General features: G+C 43.3%; 1 protein-coding gene and 1 non-coding gene across 2 annotated transcripts in view; both read right to left on the bottom strand.

Annotated features, from left to right (window-relative positions):
* Positions 1 to 2229: 2229 nt before the first annotated feature.
* AP1G1 (adaptor related protein complex 1 subunit gamma 1) overlaps positions 2230 to 21965 on the bottom strand; it is a 41368-nt gene continuing 21632 nt past the window's right edge. Inside the window, exons 7-23 of the mRNA XM_054078407.1 lie at positions 18837 to 18932; positions 18256 to 18336; positions 17907 to 18005; positions 17458 to 17513; positions 16531 to 16644; positions 14444 to 14584; positions 13759 to 13813; positions 12242 to 12364; positions 11824 to 11913; positions 11220 to 11347; positions 10506 to 10610; positions 8231 to 8372; positions 7652 to 7778; positions 7109 to 7204; positions 6708 to 6868; positions 5787 to 5885; positions 2230 to 3476 (exon numbers count right to left, since the gene is read on the bottom strand). Coding sequence (XP_053934382.1) covers positions 3375 to 3476; positions 5787 to 5885; positions 6708 to 6868; positions 7109 to 7204; positions 7652 to 7778; positions 8231 to 8372; positions 10506 to 10610; positions 11220 to 11347; positions 11824 to 11913; positions 12242 to 12364; positions 13759 to 13813; positions 14444 to 14584; positions 16531 to 16644; positions 17458 to 17513; positions 17907 to 18005; positions 18256 to 18336; positions 18837 to 18932 — 1815 coding nt within the window. The 3' untranslated portion in view covers positions 2230 to 3374. The remainder of the gene's footprint in view (positions 3477 to 5786; positions 5886 to 6707; positions 6869 to 7108; positions 7205 to 7651; positions 7779 to 8230; positions 8373 to 10505; positions 10611 to 11219; positions 11348 to 11823; positions 11914 to 12241; positions 12365 to 13758; positions 13814 to 14443; positions 14585 to 16530; positions 16645 to 17457; positions 17514 to 17906; positions 18006 to 18255; positions 18337 to 18836; positions 18933 to 21965) is intronic.
* Positions 15301 to 15387, bottom strand: LOC128853549 (small nucleolar RNA SNORD71). Its single transcript, XR_008452156.1, has one exon. It is a non-coding gene; the product is annotated as a small nucleolar RNA SNORD71 (small nucleolar RNA).

Here is a 21965-nt window from a genome sequence, read left to right as displayed (position 1 = left end):
TCCAGTAGCTCCTTCCCTCGCGGCCCCCAAGTAGAAAATGAACACATAGAAAGCGCACCAGCAGATCTAAGAAAAAGCCATCTTTGCTGCTCCATCTTGCAGCTCGTACCAGCCTTGGGGAAGGCACTAAGTCGCCTTTCCCAGCTGTTTCAGCATCTTCTGAGTTCCATATCTGTATCGGTACTGTATCGGTGGCAGCCCCCTCACTGCTATTGCTTCAAAAGGTTGTTCAAGGTCATGTTTCGTCCCATCAAAACCTGGACAAAGTCAAATCTTAGGACCTTCCCATGTCTTCTCCCCGTTCAGGCCACTATTCTGTCATTTTTGACTCAAAATACATTCATTTGAAGACATTCAACGTCTCTCAGCTCCAAAGCCTCCAATGCAGGTATTAGTGAGATTAGCCATGAAGTCTGTATCTTGCTCCTTTTATATCCCCCTTACAGTGCAGCAAGGAAAGTATTGACCAGACATAAGAATCGTTGCACTCAACTGGTGGAAAACAAGACTCACTCTGTTCTCAGATTGTGGACATGCAAGTGGTCTCCAGTGAGAAAACAAAGCAGCAGCACAGAGGTTAAGAGATGTACCTGGGGTCAAGGAGCAAGCAATGGGAATGTGTGAAACCTGGCCTTCCTTCTGGTGCAGTGTTAGCATCCCATCCCTCAGCAAAGGGAAGGGAGAGAGCTCCAAGGACAACAGGAATGTTCGGCTGCTACAAAGGAGTACTTCATAGCCAAGGGATGGCTTCCAGCAAAATGCATTTCAGGTACATACACCACCTCCTCCAGCTCAACTTAAGTGTATGGCAAAGCGCCTGCTTCCCAAAACACGCTCTATGCAAGGGTGGCTGAAGGAGCCAGGAACATTGTAGGAATTTACCCTACAAGCTTATCAGACAGCGAACAATAACAGAATCCAACTGTTCTAGGGGACAGAAAACAAATGCAACAAGAGAAGCTGTTCCCAACTGTGCTGCAACAAACTGGCCAGATGAGAGATCGTTTACTTCTTTCTCCCCAGTGGATGTCCTACACCAGTGCTCTTTCTCAGCAAAAACAGACTGAGGTGTGCGAGTCAGTGAAGAGAACAGGAGAGCTTATGGGGCCTAAAGGATCTAAAGCAAAGACTTCCCATTACTTTTGTACACGGGACCCTCTCAGAGCTCACCAGAGTCTAGATTTAACACACTCAGCCTTCAGCACTAAGGAATCTGAGCTAGCGGGGTAGTGAACAGCTGCAGTAAAAGCAACGAACGTAAATGCTCAGCACCTACAAGTGGACATTGATTCACCCATTTTCTGCCAGACTGCCTGCTTCATGCTGTTTCCAGCTGAAGCACAGCACCTATCTCACCACCGACAGCCAAGGGATGACCCTGCCACAACCTAGAATAACTTTTAAGGAAATCATACGTCATTCCCCTAGGTTTTATAACCCCACACTGGTGCCAGTTCCAATAGAATAGTAGAGCTCTTTGCTAATAAAAGGCCCAAACCAGTTTAATGAATAAGGCAGCAAAAAAGCACCCCAAGAGACACTGAACTTATTCCACTACACAGACCAGCACTTCAGTCAGTCATCATAATACCTGATGCAGTTAAAACCAAAGCATAACCACCTTTAGGGGCCTCCTGTTCCCTATCCAAGAACAGGTCTTCAATTCTCCCCAAGTACACCATGCACCACTCTTGCAGTGTTTTTGACAGGAGCTGGAACCTAGTCTTAGCACTTCTGCAGACACAAAAAGCTATGTCTAAGCTTGCCATCAGAGCACTGAATTATCACGATCTGGGAAGCCCTTTAACAGAAACAAAGCAGATGTGCCATCTTTCTTTCGAGAAAGCACTGGATTGGAAGCTAGAAGTACCTTCAGCTTAGCAGCACACTCATGAAGATCCAAGATCCTCCTCCTTCCTCCCTGAAGGGTGCCAAACATTAGCCTTCTCATACTGTGCTTTATGTCCAGCACATGGCCTCCATAAGAATTCTGGAACTCTGCCACCGCGACAATAGTTCACACTAGAAAGCATAAAAAGACATAGCTTTCTGTAAGCTTAGAAGAGCACTGGACCTCACACCTTTGGATCCAAATACCCAAATGACTGGCTTCCATTCAAAAAAACAGTTTAGCTACTTTCAGCCTGAACCTGAACCAGCACGCTTCTCTGACAGGGGAGCACGGAGCAAACTACAGGGATCAATTAAGTAACAAAATGGGAAAAGGTCTCTTTCAACCGCGTGATCTTTATTTCAGTGCCAATATTACAGATACAACACAAATATCCCAGTCAGAAGTAACTCAAATGGAATCCAGGGGGTCTACGACAGGCTCTGGAAATTAAACTGGGGAGAAGGTCTGGAATAACTGGGAAGAGCAACTTTGCAGCATAGTCTCTGATGAGCCTCCCAGCAGGAACAGAGCCCTCAAAGACTTATCTACAAAATTGAATGTGTCTTTTCTACCCATAAACCGCAACTAATGGATTAAAAGGCTTTGAAACCATCTGTGGTAGAAAACCAGTTGCTCCTTGGATCTCTACATTTCTCATACATCACTGCACTTTCTGGGGAAGGTACAGAAGACTGTCTGTGAATCTGCATGGCTGTAGCTATCGATGAAAAGAAAGAAAATTCAAGTGTAAGGTCTTCATTTCCAAGTACAGTACCAAAGCAACTTCATCAGCTCTCACCAGCACCTCTTTTCCTGCACTGTCCCAGGTTTGTTGATGAACTCCCAAGGCCCAACTTGCTCTTGGTATGTACCACATAACTAAGAGGTGGGTGTATACAATAATGCACTGAACAGGCCACCAGAAGCCTCCAGCTCCTTTGGACACACGGGGCACAAGAAGAACAAGGCAGGGCAGCCTGACATTGCCCAAGTTCCCAGTCTGAGCCCCACATGAAAGTGTCTGAAGGAATCCAGCTAGTGATGAATGATAACGTGCCTTGCCCACCCCAGGGGAAAGAGACAGCAGAAAGAAGGGGCAGCTGTTCACTTGCTGCAGAGAGAAGAAAGTTTCCCTGCTAGAAATTCCAGACTTCTCTTCCAACCAGGCTGTGTTTCTTTGCAGGGGGGCAGGGAGGGAGGGGAAGGGAGAAGGGAATGTTGCTTCTGGCTGTAAATGCATGTGTGAGGGAGTGCGCAGTAGCCTCCACAAGCCGCCAGCCTCATCAGCGGAGGAGAGGAGATTAGTCTTAACAGATATGCTTCAAAAGTCAGCAATCACTTCAGGAAAATTCCTCCTCATCAGCAGGTCTCATCTGTTCCCCATGCCCATGGTGCAGTTTGGGGGATTGCCAAGGATCACAACCTTCTTCCCAGAGTTCTTTTGATTGAGTGGGGTGAGAAAAAGAATGGTGTCAGAGCCTCACTGCCAGGACTGAGGGGGGAAGTTGTTGACTTCTGCTAGATCCTGCATTGCTGAGCCCTTGTGATTATATGTCAACTTGATCCGCATACGTAGTTGTTGCTAGAAGAGAAAGGGAGAGAAAAACACAAACACAAAACAAATTCAGGTCTTCATTACAGGTCAAGGAATTCCCACTATGTCCAGCTCCCCTCCCTTACCCCATGAATACATAACGTGGGCCTTCTCTCACACCATAAGAGCTCGCTGGAAGGATGTGCATCTATGATACTGCAGATAAATGCCTCCTCTGGTAGGACGCAGATTGGTCATTGTAGTTCTCAGATCAGGTACAAGCTCTCAGAAACGCTATAGCACAGCTTCTACCCACATGTCTCTCTGCACTGGCCCTACTCTCACAGGCACTGAAGTCCTAAATACAAAAATAACAGCCTTAATATCCCAGTTAACAATGAAAACAAACAGGAGGTAGACCTGGATTCTGCTGCTCTGTATTTGGGTTCACATGGAGAAGTATCATTCCCCATATTAGCTGTCCACTCAGAGCAGTAGCTTTAAAACTTCAAGTGTTGCATAGCTCAGCAGCACTGAAGAAACAGCCTAGGAAAGACTACAAAGAGTCTCCGCAGGTAAATGATGGAATAGCTCAGAAGTCCTTCTACACATTGTCATTTGGCTGCCATCCAGTTATTAGGTGGCCCTTAATAACGGTGAGCGCCTAGTGTGCTCCAGCCAGGATGCCTGTTCTCCTTACTCTCAAAAAAACTTGTTGCCCCAAAACCATAAAAGAAAAAGCAAAAAGCTGGCTATTTCTGGCTCTTTTCCCCACACCTACAGGGAAAAACGCAACAAGGAAAGCAGAGGAAGGAAAGGAGGACAGTGACTGCTCCAGCCAGTCTCAGGATAAAGAAGCTATGGTTTAACACTAACAGATCAATATAATTAGTGTAAGGTTATGTGATATTTCATGGTGGTGTGGGAAACAGTCTATTCCAATCCAACACAATGACAATCCGTGTCCAGGTGAGCAGGCTTTTTTACAACACTGACAAGACAAACAGCTACCTCCTAAAAAGCAAGGCTGTTCCAAGGTTGCCTCCCTCAGAGTATTCCAGGTATTCCACTACCTCCCTTGCAAAGCCCTATGTTCAAGCAGTAGCAATCTAAAGGACAGTAAGAGATGCACAAATGCCTGAGGTGGAAGAGCTAGAAAACAGCAGGCAAGAGAAAAGGGCAGTAAAATACTGCAGTGCATCTCTGTAGTCTGAAGTGCTCATAGAAGTTTTGGTATTCTAACAAGAAAGCATCACCCTATTGGGTGTACTTCACCTTGTGGATATATTGTGAGTTCTGACATCTTACAGGAAACTCCTAAACCCTCCCAAATTCAGAAAATAACTTTCAAGGTGATATTTGAAAGGTGCTTTACAGCACCAGAAACATTCCTATCAAATGTATACAAGACAGAATAATTAGTCTCGCACCTTGATACAGGCAGAGGGGAGCATACTACATAGAGGTAAGGGGAGATACATGGAAACCACTGAAACTGCACTAGAAGACAGCCATTTCAGTGAAATTTTGGGTTGAGATGTAAGCACACTTCTAATTTGCACATCAGTCTATCAGCAACACTTAACATCTAGAGCAGTAAGCGTTAACCTATGAAAAACTTAAGATGTTTTAAGCTCTTCAACATATTTAAGATCTTAAGGATGTCCCATGGAGGAAGAAACAGGTGATCTCATTTTCATTTTTCTTTTTCTCATGCCATCTGAATTCTTGCAAAGCCTCTGAAGGAGGAGATGTGGGCCAAACCCCTTCCTCCCCTCAAGTCTGTTACATCCCAGTCCTGCAGCCTGTCTCTGAAGGCTGTAAACCAGTGGAATTTTGATTAAATCACACTTAAAGATTCTTTCCATCAACTGTTTAAAACTACACTCATCACATTAAAAACAATTGACAACACTTGAGAAAGCAGATGATTTTGTTAAGACTATGGATCAAGTTATTTTTTTTGTTTAACAAACCTTCCACGAAACACTGTTGCAGACAGCAAGAACAAATGCCTGCCTTTCAGACATCACTTTTACAACACAACAGGTTGAGCTCCTCTAGAAATGCCATCTACAAACTTGTTTAATAACCATTCTGATGCAAAAGACATTCAGGCATCCAAGAAGAATCCGTGAATCTGTTTTAGCAGCATAACCCAGCAGAAGGCCAAACCTGTGCCCAGGACCTGTCTTTTTCATAACTTTCCAAAACCCTAAGAAAAATGACTGTCATTAAAAACACATCATTCACTTCCATCACTCCCTATCTCCCATCAGGGATGCATCTCTAAGTGATTTCCACTAAATGCACAATTCCAAGACAAGATCTTTAATAACCGTTCTCAGAATCACTCACCTTTTGTGGATTCAGGACTTTAATGACCTGTGTGATGGTCCCCGAGTTAAATGCAGGGATGACACTGCTGCTGGGAGACAGGAGCTGCAGCTGGAATGTCTGAAGAAAGGACAAAGAGAAAACAATTTCATGCTTAATTAAGTAAGAACATGAAGCGATTTGTTTGCACCAGGAGAAGGCAAATTAAAATAAGAGGTCAGTTTCTGGCCCTGACAGTAGATGTATAGCCACAATAAAGCCAAATAATCGGTTTCTGAATTCCCCATCTGTAAAGAACAAAATATTTAGCAGCCCACCTGCTTCTTACACAAGTAAGATCGAGGAAGCACAAATTCTAGAGGGTGAGGGCTTACTACAGTGTATCAAGATCAGCAGTGATGCATTGTTTTAAGTGTCATACACAGAACATTTGAGACTGCTTGGCACATCTGTAACTACAGGAGGCCCATTCTTTCCCTAATTCCTTCCTACAGCAGATATGAAATTATCTGAATGCAAGTTAGAGTATTCCTAATTACCGGAAGTGAAACACCCAGAAGTGAATCTATTTTCACAAACTCGAAGAACAATCCCATCACATTCTGCTTTACTATGAACTAGGCAACACGTGTCTCATACTTTGTGCTGCAGCTAGGTGCAAGGGGAGACAATTTGTTTAGCCAGTTTCTTAGAAAGTGGTGATTTTAAAGAAGATCTTACCCAAGCAGAAGTAGCCCAATCTGACAGAAACTGGTGTTCTATTGCATTTATAAATTTACTTTCAGAATCAAAAGAGAAGACCAAACTGAACACTAAGAGAACCTACTGACAGCTTGTAGCCCTGTTTATCACACCAAGTTTCTCTGTAGGTGAAAGCATTGACCAGGAAGTGTTTGCACCTGACCCTCAGCCTGTCACTGCAGTTGCCCTACATGGCTCTACCTTTGGTACTGCAGCCTGGAAAACAAAATCTGTCATGTCCTGCTCTGTGCTGTTGGAGGCCTGTATCGTGATTACAGTGACGCTAGGGTTGGTGTTCGACCTCTCAAAGGTGAAGTCAATCTTCAGCCCATTCTTGTTGTATGCAGTAATTGAGGGGATTCCTGTAGAACACACAAAAAGAGCAGAGCTACAGAAACTGGAGATCGTTCTCAATACCATAGCAAGCATTTACTTTACCCCAGATGCAAACTCTCCTGAAGATTAAACACACCTCCTCCAACTGTTCCAGTATCTGTGCCACACTTCACTCCCAAATCCCCCTCTTTGTTTTACTACCCCTTGTTTTGTCTTCTAGTTGGGTGCCGTGGCACCTTAAGGCTAAGAATTTACATGTCCCTAACCTGCAGCAATATCATTGAAGAGAGGCTGCGCTGGGAGTCCATCAAGCAGGAACGGAGGCTGTGCTATCTGGGGCGCAGGGGCACATACTGGAGAACCTACAAGAAATGTTGATGCATTATTACTTAGCTGTCCTGAGATGAAGAGTAATCACTCCTCCTACAAAGATCAACTGCTGCATATCCTATTTCTTTACATGAAGCTCTATAAATCACCTGTGTTGTCATCTTCCTCTTCTCTGTTTTGACTAACAAGGACTGGCTCTTCTTGAACTAGCAGGCATTCAAATGGAATTAATTCCTCACATCTCTCAATCCACTCTGGAAAGGCTCACAGCATTCCCAGGCCTGAGCACGAAAATACTCAAGTATCACCATGTAATCACACAGAGTCAACCTGTGACTTCATCTCCTGACTCCCACCAGTATGCTAATATGGATCTAGTAAGAATAAGACTAGGACTTGATAGAAAGTGAAGGACTAGCCAGCCCTCATCCCACCCCAGGATGGAGAATGTAGACTTTTAGGAGATGCAGCCTGCTCACCTGTCAAGTTGAGGTCTCCCAGGAGGTCAAGGAGCTCCCCACCAGCAAAGGCTGGCTTGCTTGTAGGTGCAGTGGGGATTACAGGTGTTATATCACTTTCCCCCAATAAGTCCAACAAATCATTTGCCTAATGAGAGAGTGGATGTAAGAGTTACATATTCAACTTCCTGCTATTTCCCCTTGCAAATGTAATGGATTCTACTCGCTCTCAGATTGAAGCTCAACAGAGGTGCTGGCTAGTCAGAAAGGTTCTCAGCTTGGCTATGGTCCCACGCCCCACAAGAGGTCTAGCTCCTATATTCTTGGGACCACAGAGGCAGAGAAGGATGGAGTTTGTGCACACCGAGACAGGATATATGGCTTTATCACCCTGCTCTTGCATTCCCCACAATGGCCTCTTCCACACACCTGCTCGTGACACTACAGCCATCACAGAAGAGACATGGTACAATCATCACCAAGCCAGAACTAGCAGATAGGCAGGGAGGGGGAGGGAGATAGTCTCAATTTACCACTGGCAGTGCCTACTAGTGTGGTCTGACAGGCAGCGGAAACTTATCCTGGATCAGTTTCCATTACCTGGATAGCAGGCTGCAATCCAGAGGGCGGAGGTTTGGTTTCCAGTACCGCTGGCTCTGTCTCTCCGTTGGTCTGTACAATCTCAGTAGGGCCATTTGTGGTGACTTTCTCCATTACTGGCATTCTCTCAAGCAGGGCTGGCCTGAAAGAAGCTGACATAGTTACACTGTGCCATCTTCCTGGATCCCAATCCAAATACTCAGACAATTCAGGAGATGATATACACAGAGCAACCTGCCTTTTCCTTTTAGCACCAGTGCAGGGGAGCTGTAGGACTACATGACAGCTCAAAGTGGTCAGAAGCCATCCCTGGCATTCTGTTCCAGTGTAAACACACATTAGCTGACAGCTGAAAGCCAAACAAGGCCTCCAGCCTCCTGCTTTCCCCTAGTACTTGACACAGTTTCCACTGTGGGGAAAGGATAACAAACTCAAGACAATGAATAAATAATTAAGCAATGGAGAATCAACCACAGACATGGGACAGTTGACTGCTCTGTTGCACACACAGCTGAATCAGAGTCACCTAGTTTCCCTTCTCTTTATAGAAAAGTTAACAACTTAAAATAACTAACAGAAAAGCAAATCACCATGCTCTCATTTAGCCAAATTAAGGCTCCAAAAAAATTAAGTTCAGCCCTTGAGAGCACCCTTCTGAAACGATACAGAGACTGAAAACACATGGGGTCCAGAATCCTGACATCAAGCCAAATAACTAGGAAAACCTGTATAGGGAGAACTATCTGTAATACAAGAAAGGCCATTACCCTTGCAGATCAAGCCATAAAGTGCTGCGTGTACACCACACTGCCTCCACACCCTGTGGCTGAAAAAGTCCATTAAATCCAACAATGGCCCACTTTTTTGACCACGAACAAAGTCTTAATGAGCAGAAACTATGAAACATTGACCTTCACACTGTAATGAACACCAGCACACACTGGGAAAGAAATACAGATGCCTTCTTGAAAAACTGATTGAAGTTCACATGTTTTTTTCTGAAGTGCAGCGCTTCCCAAAACTATGAATAACTTACACTGCCATCTGGTCAAAAGCCAGCTGATTGCCACACACTGTCTGCAAGGGTTAATGCTGATCAAAAGTCTTTCATGCTAGATTTTTCTCAAGTCATTCATACAGCTTCATGGGAAGCCTTAGGCAGCTCACATGCCCTAGCTCATTAACACGATTTTTCCAAGAAGAGGGAGGTGCCCCATGGATCCCACAGGAGGAGAGAAAAGAGGAATTCATAAGGATGTTGTGTTCTACATATGGTGAATAAGATAGTACCTATGGAAAAAAAGTGATTGTGAAGACCTTTTGAAACAAGGTTTGGAGGCCCCTACAAACACAGGCAATATTTAGCCCAGTGGCACACACTTTCTTTCTGTCCTCTCATCTAGACTCCAAAATGGATGCTCCTCCATCCAATGGAACCTTATGAAAAGTTTTCAAGGTTGAATGAAGTTAAACCCCAGAAGATCTCCAATCTTACAATCCTCACTGAATAGAACCTGTGGTGGTCCTACGTATCAACAATTAACCATTGCAGATAGCAGATGAATGACTATTCTGCAAAGAATTACAGCCTTCGTTATTGCAATAAAGCAGGGTTTTAACTTTCTCATAAAGAGACTATCACTTAAGCAAAGCAATGATGAATGGGGACCTCTCAATAAGATGTAAGGAGGTTAACATGCTCAAGAATTGTAAGCTGGGTTACTGAGTGGTGCAGTGAAATAGTACGTCTTTGCAAGCAAAACCTGAGTTTTCAAATATATACTAGAAGATATAGTAAATTAAAATGATGTTCTGAAAAACTGAAAAGCATTAACAGTCGGAAGAACTACCTCAAGTTCAGAGCACAGCTTAGGAGGCCAAGTCAGTGGATCTTTGCATGCTTACTCCAAAGACACTTTAAAATCAGTTTGAACCTGATGACTGTGGTAACGCTAGCATGGTAAGAGCTACCTGCAGACACTTACTCAGGTAGCATTTAAGATTCAACACCTGAAAGTAAAAAAATCAGTCAAGTTCAAGCTCAAAACAGGGTAAATATTTTGGCAGAGAAAGCCTCTGATCACAGAGCAATCTCCAAGGGTACGTTAAGCTCTTAAAACCCTCACTAACTCTATAGATAAGGGACGGGGGATTCTTGGTTCCTCTGTATGCCTACCAAAATCACCAGACAGCTCTCAGAGCAAAGCATGGCACACAGGAGACCAGAGTAGATTACAATGATCCTTTTCAAACACCAAAACTCATCAGCACTTACCTCATGTGATCATATTTCTTGAAAAGTGCATTATATTCCACTGCCCTCTGCTGTAGCTCCACGTCAATGCTGCTGCCATAAATTGACACTACCTTCTTAATGCGACTGTGTGGGGCAGGGAAGGAACAAGAACAAAACCACAACAGGGAATTAGCAGCAATAAGCAAAGGATTAGCACGTGCCTTCCAGAAGACACTACTTGCCCTCTGCTCAACAGCTGCCCTGTGTAACCCATTTGAGACAGTAGCCATTGTTTTCCTGGAATATCTATGTAACATCCATTTTGGAATTGGCCCTTCACAACAGGCAATTAATACACCACCACAAGGTATACCATAAGAAAGCTGGACTACCCACACCGAGATGCCATCATTAGCAAACAAAGCTATTTTTTTTCTCCATCATCTGAAAAACGAACTGGAAAGAACAGCCCACCGAAAGTAAGGACTTCTCTTTCCCACAAAAAGGTTTTTAATCAACAGCAAAATAGATTAAGTCCCTATACAGAAGGGGACAACCCCTGAGAAAACAGGACAATCAGTGGAAGCGTTCCACCCTGCGAGCAAAGGAGGACTTTAGAAGCCAATAAGTAACAAGATGACTCTCGTAAGCCATGGAAGTAGAGCAAGACCAAGGAATACTTCTACTGAAGACAATTGATGCCACCATATTTGCAACAAAGCCTGATACATTACAACATCAATGACAACTTACTTGACTGTGCAGGTGAACCTTGTGGAAAGCTTCATGATGGCAGTGAGAGCATAGCCTCGTGTAACAGACGCAGACATATTAGATATCAGGACGCTTTCTAAGATATCAAGAACTTCATCCTCTGTTACCTGAAAAGCCACAGAAAGATTAGGCTGATACAGAGAGCAGCTCTGCCAAGCCTGCCAAGGCATACTGTAAAAACCTGTTTCTTGCTTAATGGCTGTCACGCCTCCTCCACAACTTTGAGAGCCTGGAACATATGTTCAAAGTGTACGAGAAGGATGCACGCAGGTAGATATCAGCTTTAAAGCTCCTGCACCACATATTGAAAAGCAGTTTTATCACTTAAATACATGGCAAAGACCCCAGCAGACAGGCTGCAAGCCAGGTTAGCACTGAAACCACACCACTCTGCCAACTGCAGCTGCACTCCTCACAGCAAGTGTTTATGCAGCCCATGCCTTTAGCACAGGAAGAAGATTCCTGTGCAGGTTCCATCACCATCCTGGACACCAATGTGAAACATCCATTGCAAGCATTCCCCTCACATAGCCAGCATCAAACAGCTCCAGCTTCAGACAGGTTGTCCTTTCCCAAGCTCTACCTGTATTGGTTCCTCCTCTTCACACTGACCAGACACCAGAAGATCTCCATACTCCCCTATGCACCAGGAGGCCACTTGCACCAGGGGTTGCTGTTAGAAGAAAAATGAGATGCCTCAGAGACAAATCGATGCCTGTATGATAAATTAAACCATTTACCATTTCCCAAAGCAAGCTTAGCCCTCATTCCAGCCACGGAACTTTTCCACAGCAGAAGAAACAGGAGTATTTGATTCAGTCAAGGATTCCGTAAGAGAATTAGAGAAAATTAAAAGAACGTGAACTTATAGAAGACACACAGGCCTCCTTCTGTAACCTGTCCCTTGGAGCTAGACAGCGTGACACTGACCTCCCTTGAAATGATTAGTAAACATGATTATTGCAGTACAACAAACAAAAGATGGTCACATTTGGTTGTACCTGGGAATAATCACCGAGGATGGCTTTGTAGAGTCTCTGCACGGTGTAGGCATGCATCTCCACGCTATTCGTTATTAGCTGAATTAGATTGGGCACAGCATCATCACGAACGTAACTTCCTGCCTGCAAGAACAATTGTACGTTCAAGAGACAGATAAAGGCTGTTAGGTATCACTATCCAGTTTCTCAGTAACACCCAGCATCTGCTGACATCCTTCACAAAGCCACTTGATGTGCATGGAAATAAAAAACAACCTCATCCCCAAGCACTTTATGGTTGATTTTAAGCAGGCTCAGACAGGGAGAAGTACAGGACAGTACCTTTTCCCAATGCACTTGACTACACCCAGAAAAACCCATACTACAGATACTCTGAAACTGTCAGAAGGACAAAGTGTGGACATAAAAAGTTTGTGCTACAGAAGGAACAAAAAGCAAGACAGAAAAAGCCTTCCGTTTAACAGAAAAGCTAAGTCAAAAGACACTCTAGAGGCAGAATACAGCTTATTCCATTGCTTGCTCAAAGCCGGACTCTATGCCAAACAAGCACAGGACCCAGGAACCTGACTGCATCTCACTTTTTGGTTAGAGGATAGGAACACAGAGCTCAGAGGGAAAAGCCCGTTTTAAGGCCAGGAAAGCACGTGCAGCAATACACAATCATTCAGCTTTGCTATTGAAGGGAAGATGTATACTGTTCAAAAGCTGTCCTGCTTAGGCACTCATCTGGCACAGAAAGCAGCACATGCAAAAGGAAGGAAATTAAGTAGGCCCAGTAAGGTTAACTAGGTGAGAATTCACTCAGCCAAAGACAGCTGATGCCTTCTTTCTGTGCTAGCTCTAAGTCTGCTAAACTGAAAAGGATGTTTATCTCTAAAAGTCTGCAGCAGGCAGTTTCAATAATACAGCTTTATAAATGCTTTCTCTAGCAGTCCAGAGAAGGAAGTTACTTTATTGAAGGAAGTAATCTGAGAGCAATTCTCATGGCCAACCTCCTAATGGAAATCAATTCTCAGCTGAGAAGAATCTATTTTTCTCTGTTCTAGGGTGGCAAAATAGCACACAAGCCAGACTTGCTTCTTGATGAAATTCTCAAATTTGAACACTTACACTGATAAAAGAATTTTCTTTCCACTCCTTTGCCTTGGGGACTACACTGCCTACTCAAGTATCAAGATCTCTTCCCCCTTGTTGGCCAAAACACTGCTGCAGTTCCACCTCAGCTGTGATGTTTTCATGTAGGTAAAGAGTAATAATTAAACCCAAAGAAGAGGAACTAGAAAGCTGTTGATACAATTTATTTAAAATTTTAATAAATTCAACTTGGAATAAGGCCCAGAATTTTTCACCCCCTTTCTCTCTGCAAGTCACTTAAGCCTGTGTTCCCTCTCCCCTGCGTGTTGCAGCATTTGTTACCTGCCAGCCTTTAAAGCCATCTCCAACCTGATGAGCAGTAACGACCTACAGAATGAAAAAATGTGTATGCAGTCACATTCAAGGCAAGCAATTTCACTTACCGTCGTTAAGACTCTCATAATTGTGTCTATGTGCCAGCGTTTGGAAGGAGCGTATCTGACAAAATTAAGAAAACAAGTTAGAACAATAACTGCCAACCTTCAACACCAGCAAGAAACCCACCATCATCAGAACCTCCCCATCCAGTTACTCCCTGGCCAACTGTCTCCTTTGGGGGACACACCAACAAAACACATACAACCGCCACCAAAAACAAAACACCAGACACTTCACTCAGACTTTTCTTTGTATTACTGCCAATGTTAGAAAGCTGAACAAATATACGTCTGTATAATATAGCACAGCCAAACTTTGCATATGCAACATTTCAAAGTGAGGCCACAGATTACAATGGCTCAACAGTAATGAGATCATCACACTTGTACAGCTAATCAGAGAGAACTCCATGTGTGTGCAAAGAGGGCAGGGCCAGGACGTAAGCACAATACATATTCCAAAGTGCAGCAGAGATCTACTAGACTGGTTTAGTGACCTGAGGACTATCCACATGGGACACACCAGTGTGTCCTGTTCCTCAGAGTGAGTTAAACCACACAGAGACAAGCAAATGGAGAAGAGATGATCAACATTCTCTTGAGGGGGCGAGAAGGGGGAAGAACAACACACAAAATACTCATAAATCTGAGGATGTAAAAGAAATTAATAGTAAGTAAATTGAGCCCATACTTTTCAGCTGCAAGAAATATTCCAGATGCACAGTCTGCCTTGAACTCTGGTTCACAGGAATCTAGGAAATACAGCAACTCCTTCATCATTCCACGGACATTGTTCCCGTTAACAAGAGCAAAACTCAGTTCCATTGCACGTCTAGGGCAAGAGACAGAAAACCAGTAACATACCAAAAAGTCCAGCTACTCAACTGCATTTACCTTTTAGTTAAGAAGACAGCAATTTTTGTTAGTTCTGCGAGAAAAGCCTTCTACATTAAATGTACCATTAATTTCCTGTTTGTGGGTAGACAATAAATACCCATGTCCAAAAAAACTAATGGGGTGTGGGGAGTTCTAAGACATCTGAACAGGTGTTTCTAAAGGCTAGAAATAACTCTCAGCTACCAGAGTCCACCAGCATTAAGGTCTAACTGCCACAAGTACGTGTTATCGCATGCTGGTTATTTCTGACACACAGCTGCAATAAGTAAGTAATCCATGCTACAACACAGTTTCTCCAGCTTCAGGCATCCAGGAGAGGCCTCAGAGGTACTCTGTAACCTTAATACTAGGCATTTATCTCAACAAATACTGCTTACCTTCAATCATATTACACAGCTCATTTCTGTCACAAAGTTCCTGATCGTGTAGTTAAGCAGACAGACAAAAAAGACTTCAATTTAATGGCAAAGCCATTCTGAATTATACTGCATGGATCAAAGATGCGCTGCAATGGTTAAAACATAATGAGAAAAGGCCATTTTGCTTTGGATAACCAAAACTCAGTATAAAGCCTTTCAAGGGCTGGGACTTGAGGGAAACTTGCTATGCGGGGACTCTGACATCGAGTCAATACTGCGCTTCAATGAAAACAGTGCATTGTCAGCAGCACAAGTGTCAGCATAGCAATATCATGCTCTGCTGATGGATCACTCATAGGCTTCATCCTCCAATAGCACTGAGACACGAACCTTTGTCATTTGTAGCGTAACTGTTTTCTGTTTTCCTAGCAGGCTCCGATAAACTGCTTTTATCGTGTTCTATACAAAACCTAGATGAGGCTTTGCTGTTTCATGACCCACCCTCATGCTGGCTCTGACACCAAAAAGCAACAGCAGCCTGATTTGCTCAGCACATAAGATACAAATTGGTATTTTGGAATAGATTGCCACTGTAAAAACAGATTACACGATACCTATCACCTAACAGAGCTCATGAACTCTTGGCATGCAGCAGACAAGAGTCCACAAGATCCCACTGTCCCTAGCACCGACATGTCATGTGCTGCACTCAGCTCAGACCACCAGTTATAGAAACAGCAATGATTAGGAAGAGACTTCTGAAACAATGAGCAAGCAATCCAGAGGCAGAAAGACTCAATTTAGAAGATTTTTTTAGAGCAGTATTCCATATAGGTTGGGCGAAAGTGAGATCAAACAATTCAAGAGTGTCTGACAAACAGGAGAAAGTTACTGTTGTGAGCAAAAGGAACATAACTGAAGTTGTTTAGACCGAGTATCAGATAAAAGTCTTCCTGTAGTGAGAAGCAGGCTGCAAATTCTCCCATTGTCCAGAGAATTAGCAACATACCATTATTTAAATAACAAATGAACACCATAACAGGACATGGTTTCAAAAGAAATTATTTGAACAACTAAGTATATCTGAATTTTATCACCACCTACTCAAATTTGATCTAGAATACATTATTCGGATGGCTTAACACTGCCTCAAGACAACATGGCACTGCCTGTGCCATGCAACCTGGAGCATGTCATGGTAGCTTTGATTAGGAGCATAATTTATGGCTTTTTCCTATATTGTTGTGAGCACACAATCTGATTGCCATTGGAACTCCATTTTGGAAAAATTCAGGCAAACAGAAAGATCTTTTTTCCCAATCCAAGATGCGTAAAAACTAAAAGCAGCTTCCCAAAGAATGTGACTGCACATCTTCATTACCTTCTTTGAAGTATGACTATACTACTCATTAGCATTAGTCTCACCGACAGTGCCCCAAGGTTATTGTCATTTCCCCCCCGCCCTGTTGCGGCTCTACAGGCTGTCAACCCTGACAGTCCGTGTCACTGGTATTTCAGTTACCTTTTAATGGACACATCCAGATCCTTCAGGCAGTCCACAATCGTGCTTCTATGCCGCTGTACTGCATTATGGTCTGTCTGCACAGTTTTCAACAACGACGTCAAAGCTACATATCTGGGATAAGGACGTATGGTGATAAATAGCTGACAGTGGGCATTTAATATCCATGCACAGCCACTCACTGCCCCCAAAATTCTTTGCAAGAGAACAGGATTCCCTTGTACTCAGTAACAACCAGAAATCACTAGGGGACTGCCTGGCAAGTTACCACACAGAACTAACAATGTCTTGCTGCGTGGACAAGCACCCATCCCAATTCCTGGGCTCATGTCATTTGTCCGGTCTTCATGAAGATTGAGAAGACAAGACAAAGACTAGGCCTCTACACTCAAAACTAGCATGAGTTGCAGTTCCCAAGGCTAGAGTCTTCTACCTTATCCCACGATTTGCAATCAAAATTTCAAGAAGTGGGACTTAATTCTAGCAGTTACAGCACAGATTCATAGTGACCAAAGCACAATCAGACTTTGGTGTCGCCAACAGCACATAATCAGGAAAACCACAGTCTCTGCCTAATTTGTCAGATCTCCAGCACCATCTCTGACTCGAATAGCTTCACAGACCAGTTTGTGCAAGACAAGGAGATTCACAGCTTACTGGGAAAAAACCACTTGACTAGATTAAGAAATCACACGTTAAGAATTAGATCATACATCCAAACCCATCAACTAAGGAAGAAGGGCCGCAGTTACAATTTTCATAGAGAAAAGAATGCACTGAGGAAGAAGAAAGCCAGACAGTCATCCCAACCCCAACAGTATTTCCAAAGATGCTCTCCAGGAAAGCCCTACTTCAGCATAATCTGTGTAACTGCTTCTCACACATTTTAAAACTGGGTGTTGCCAAAATGCACTTTGTGCAACTTACCTAATATTTTTGTCGTTGTTTAGTAAGAAACGGCCTAGGATGTTAATGGCTAACACCTGCAGAGAGAGTTAGGGAAGGTCAGTGATCAAAAAAGGCTGCTGGTCGCCCTTGTTTCAAACTGATTTTAAAGGCATCTGTGTCAAAGCTACCCTTGTTATGCTTTTGGCTAAGAACTGCAAAGAAGTCTAGAAGCTGACTAAGCAGAGGAAAAGCTAAGACAAACACAGCACAAGCTCTCTCCTGCTCTCAAGGGAACACAGGCTGCAGGAAGTTTTGCTTTTTTATTTATGTTATTTTTAAAAGAATACAAATACCACTTTCTGAAGAGGGCACAGTCTTATCTGGAGCCAACTGCAAAGCTACTTTTAGGTGAAACAACTTTGTTTCTACACAAATTACTCTAATACAAGCTTAGAGGGAAAAAAAAGGCCACAGCAAAGGCAACTTACTCTCAGTCCACTCTCAGATTTTATGTCCATAATAGTCAACACAGTTTCATAGAGAATGGCATTTCCCACGTTTTTACTTGTTTCTGTATTAGTGGCAACCTGGAGAAAAGAAACAAAATAAGCAACTCCAACACATCCGATACAGATCCCCCTTTGTGCTGCTCTGCAGAACAAACAGCATAACTAACCACTCCCAAGCAAACAAGCATCACATCTATGAACGTGTGTCTCTTGCAACAAAACTCAACCCAGCACAGCAAACAGCTGTATCCTCACCAGTGCTGCTGAATACAAACTATTAGGAAACCAAGAGAAAGTTTAAGCTGCTCCTCAACCTTGCAGACCTCACCTGTGCAAGTATATCATTCATTGCTTCACTAGAATCGTCATCATTTCGTCCTAAAATTCTTAGTAACCGCAGGATCCGTACCTATTTGACAAAATAAAGCACAGAAAATCTCATCGGATGGCAGTATTTTTAATATGCGGGCCATGAAATGCCCTGTACACTGCCTGAGCAGCAGCAAAGCAGCAAAACAAGCTGCTGATTTCCATTCTCAGGCAAAATGCTTATTCTTAATAAGACTTTTACCAACTACAACAGGTTTATGCTGTGCTCGTTTTCTTCCCACTAGCCAGAACTGTTAAGAGTACCCCCACTATCCACCAGGCACAGCCTTGCAAGACCAACATGTGTTGCTGCTTCTCCCTTTTGTCACAACTTCAGGTAATACAAGGCATTAAACCTGCTGTTTAAACTAAGGCAAGTATCTTTCACTAAGGTAATGAAGAGCATTTGGACAATCGGCTCTCACAAAGACAAAATTTTAAATCAACAGAGCTGCCCTGAGGTAACCATCTCATCTGACCAAATCTTAAAATACAGTACTAGAATTAAAGCCCTCAATCACTGTTCGTATTCATTCTTACCTGCAAAAAGGGGTCACTGATCCCAGACACATCATGCTCTGGTGAATATCCAGACATGATAAGGTTCTTCAGAATACGAACTAATTGGGGAACAAGCTGTGAAGAAGACAGTTGTGCCATTAGGGTGTTGTTCCTTCCCCCGACCAGCCTTGAAGTAAGGCCCAAGAAAAAAATCTTGCATTTGTAAGTCAGTCAGTCTGTGGATTCTTCCACAAAGGCCAGCCTGTGCACCCAGAGCTGATGGTATGTACATCCACAGCTTATCTAGGGCACAACTAGAAACAGTTCAGCTGGGACCCAAGCACCATGTTATATCTTTAGCATACTAGATCTACCAGAGCTTAGCAGCTGAAAATCAAGAGGAAAGACCAACTTAAATTCCTCTTTTCATGAAAAGGGGATGCGCTGGGACTGTTAAAATGGTATAACATTCCAGAACTTTGCTTGGCGGCTTTTAGTTTACATCTCCATGGAAGCACCAGACATAGCCAAGAGTTTTGATCTTTCTAAGTACAGTACTGCTATGATTAAATTATTAAAAACTCCTTCAAGTTTGACACTCCATCCAACTTAGCTTCTAGAAAGAAAAGCTTGTGATCTGCTTCCTCTCCAAGAGTTTCCAAGTAAGGCAGAGAATAGATTTCCCTCCAGTCTCCCCCAGGGCTCTACTGTTAGACTACTCCTTTCATGCAAGTAGCTGCAGGGACTACTGTCCTCCTCTTCATCCCAGACTTCTCATCAAGAGCAGAAACTCTAAACTGACTAAATTCTTAGCTTCATCGCTGTTAGAAGGGTTCTGCATAATAGCAGAGAAACTGATAGAAGCACTGCTACTATGCCAGATCTATGAGCACAAGACAACAGCAAATTACACTGTTCATATTTTAACATTTCTTTTCCATGCAGGCTAAAAAAACTTTCAGAGGCAGTTCAGGTACCTCAGGTGTTGATGACACTGGTCTCCCAGTAGACATCTACACATAGGAGTAAATTATCTTTCAAGACCTGTACATAAGCTTTGGAGAAATGCTACCTATTTGCAAAAGTTTGGTTCAACTCTCTCCGTCTCGGGCATCTCTAGTGTTGGGGAACTCTGAGGAAGCCTAATAGAATTTCTTTGTAGCATCTCACACATATCAATTGAGTAATAAATTTAGGGCAGAAAGTAGCAAAAAAGCCAATCATCAAAGCAGACAAGCTGTAACGAACTTACTACTTATTTGTAAAAACCTCCATTGTGGCTACCAGTAACAAAATAGCCTCAGAGATTAAATGGAAGCTCATTTCCAACACACCCTATGAAAAAATCTTAAGGTTGAAAGAAAACTGGACTAATTTTCATTGAACTGTAAGAGAAAAACCACTCCTGATGCAAGACAGATGTAGATCTCTGCAAGATTCCTTCTGTCCCTCTCAGTGCTGGTATTACTAAAATAATTCAGACACTGGCTGGAGAGGAGGTGACAAACCAGACAGAGGCGCTACGGCAGCTGCACTGTGTATTTTTCATTCCTGAAGCACCAGGACAGCATCGTTCTTTCTCTCAACTCTATGTATGACAATGACAGTTTATCAAAATGTTCTCTTCATAAAACTCTTCCCAATTGTTCACCCTTAACACGTACCACTGCCAAAACCACAATGTGACTTGTAGAGCACACAGCTGCAGGGAGACATACTAGATGGGCAATGTTTTGTGGACTAAAGTCCTGTATATCTGTGGTACAGCGCAAGAAGAAAGCCAGCTGAGTTTCCCCATTGTCTTTTTCATTCCTAGGTTTGCTCTTCAGGAATTGCATATTCGTCTGAAAACATGTATTTCATAAAACACACAAACAAAAGGACCCATGAATTTCCTATCATCTGCCTTAAAGTGGAAACCAAAGGATGCTGCAATGTTTTCCCTCAAGACACAGTAACAGACAAGTGGAGTGACCTGCTGGAGCATTCCTGGAATCCTGATTAACATTTCTTTTGCCTTCTAACATGCAAGAGTTATCAGGACTGAGGACATGACAAACAAAGGGAAATGTCACAGCCATGGAGATCGGTTGAGGGCCACCCTCTCCAAGCTTCTGCAGTCAAATCACCTCCACGAAAAATATCAGCAATGCAGCTGAGGAAAGGGAACACGGCTGCTCTCTGCAGCACAGTAAGCCCACTTACTGGCAGCTAAGTTACTGTCTCTTCTGCTCCCTTCTTGGGAATCACACAAAGTTGCCCCATAATTTAGGCAAAACACAAAGCCCAGTTTGTAATAATAAAACCCAGGGCTACAGTCTGCACAGGCACAAAAAAAATTCCCTAAAGAATTCCTCAAACAAGAGAGCGCTTGAGGAAAGTAGGCTGGTATTTGGAGAAGGCCACAACTGAGATTCAGGGCTGCCACGGGTACAGAGGTTTAATGACAAGACAAGACCTAGCACACAAAAAGCATTAGGTAAGTGCAACTGATCCAAGCACGTGGCGTCAATCACAAACGTGGCATTAAGAGACACTGCCTCGCAAACAGCTACGGATTCAACAGAAGCATGCACCGTCTAGAAGAATTATCTCTTACCTTTTCATTCTAACACACAGCAGGTTTCCAAACAGACAAAAGGGACAAAATAGACGAAGCAGGCATTAGGGACAGATCAATGTTATACCATTCACAGCATAAACAACCACAAGAGATAGCTAGACAAGAGTGTACCCACTACCTATGTTTTGTGGGCTCAGCTCTTCTCTCATTTCCCACAACTATCATAACCGAGCAATTAGTAGCAGAGATGGCTCTCTTCAAGACCACCCTAGTCCCATCGTCATTCCTGCCCTGACATATACAGCCATGGCAGGGGAAGATGCATTCCAAAATGCAGAGGTGCATTAAATGATATAGGCAAGCCAAGGAAGAACAGTAAACCAGGCATACAAGCACCTTTAAGACTTCCAGAAAAGCAAACTGGCCAGTTCTGCTCTACCAGCTTGGTTCAATTTCTCCCTCTTTGACCAAGAAGGCAGAATGACATATTCAATGAAATTTTCAGGTGCCCTTCTATCGATATTCCTTCACAGGGCAATAATAATGCACAGCAAAGTACAGCAAACAGTATAAGGACGCTCATGCTGGGTGCAGGCAGGAGGAGA

The sequence above is a fragment of the Cuculus canorus genome, chromosome 13, assembly GCF_017976375.1.
Source record: "Cuculus canorus isolate bCucCan1 chromosome 13, bCucCan1.pri, whole genome shotgun sequence".
Classification (NCBI taxonomy): domain Eukaryota; kingdom Metazoa; phylum Chordata; class Aves; order Cuculiformes; family Cuculidae; genus Cuculus; species Cuculus canorus.
Note: the sequence above shows the minus strand (reverse complement) of the source record. Positions and strands in the feature narration are given on the sequence as shown.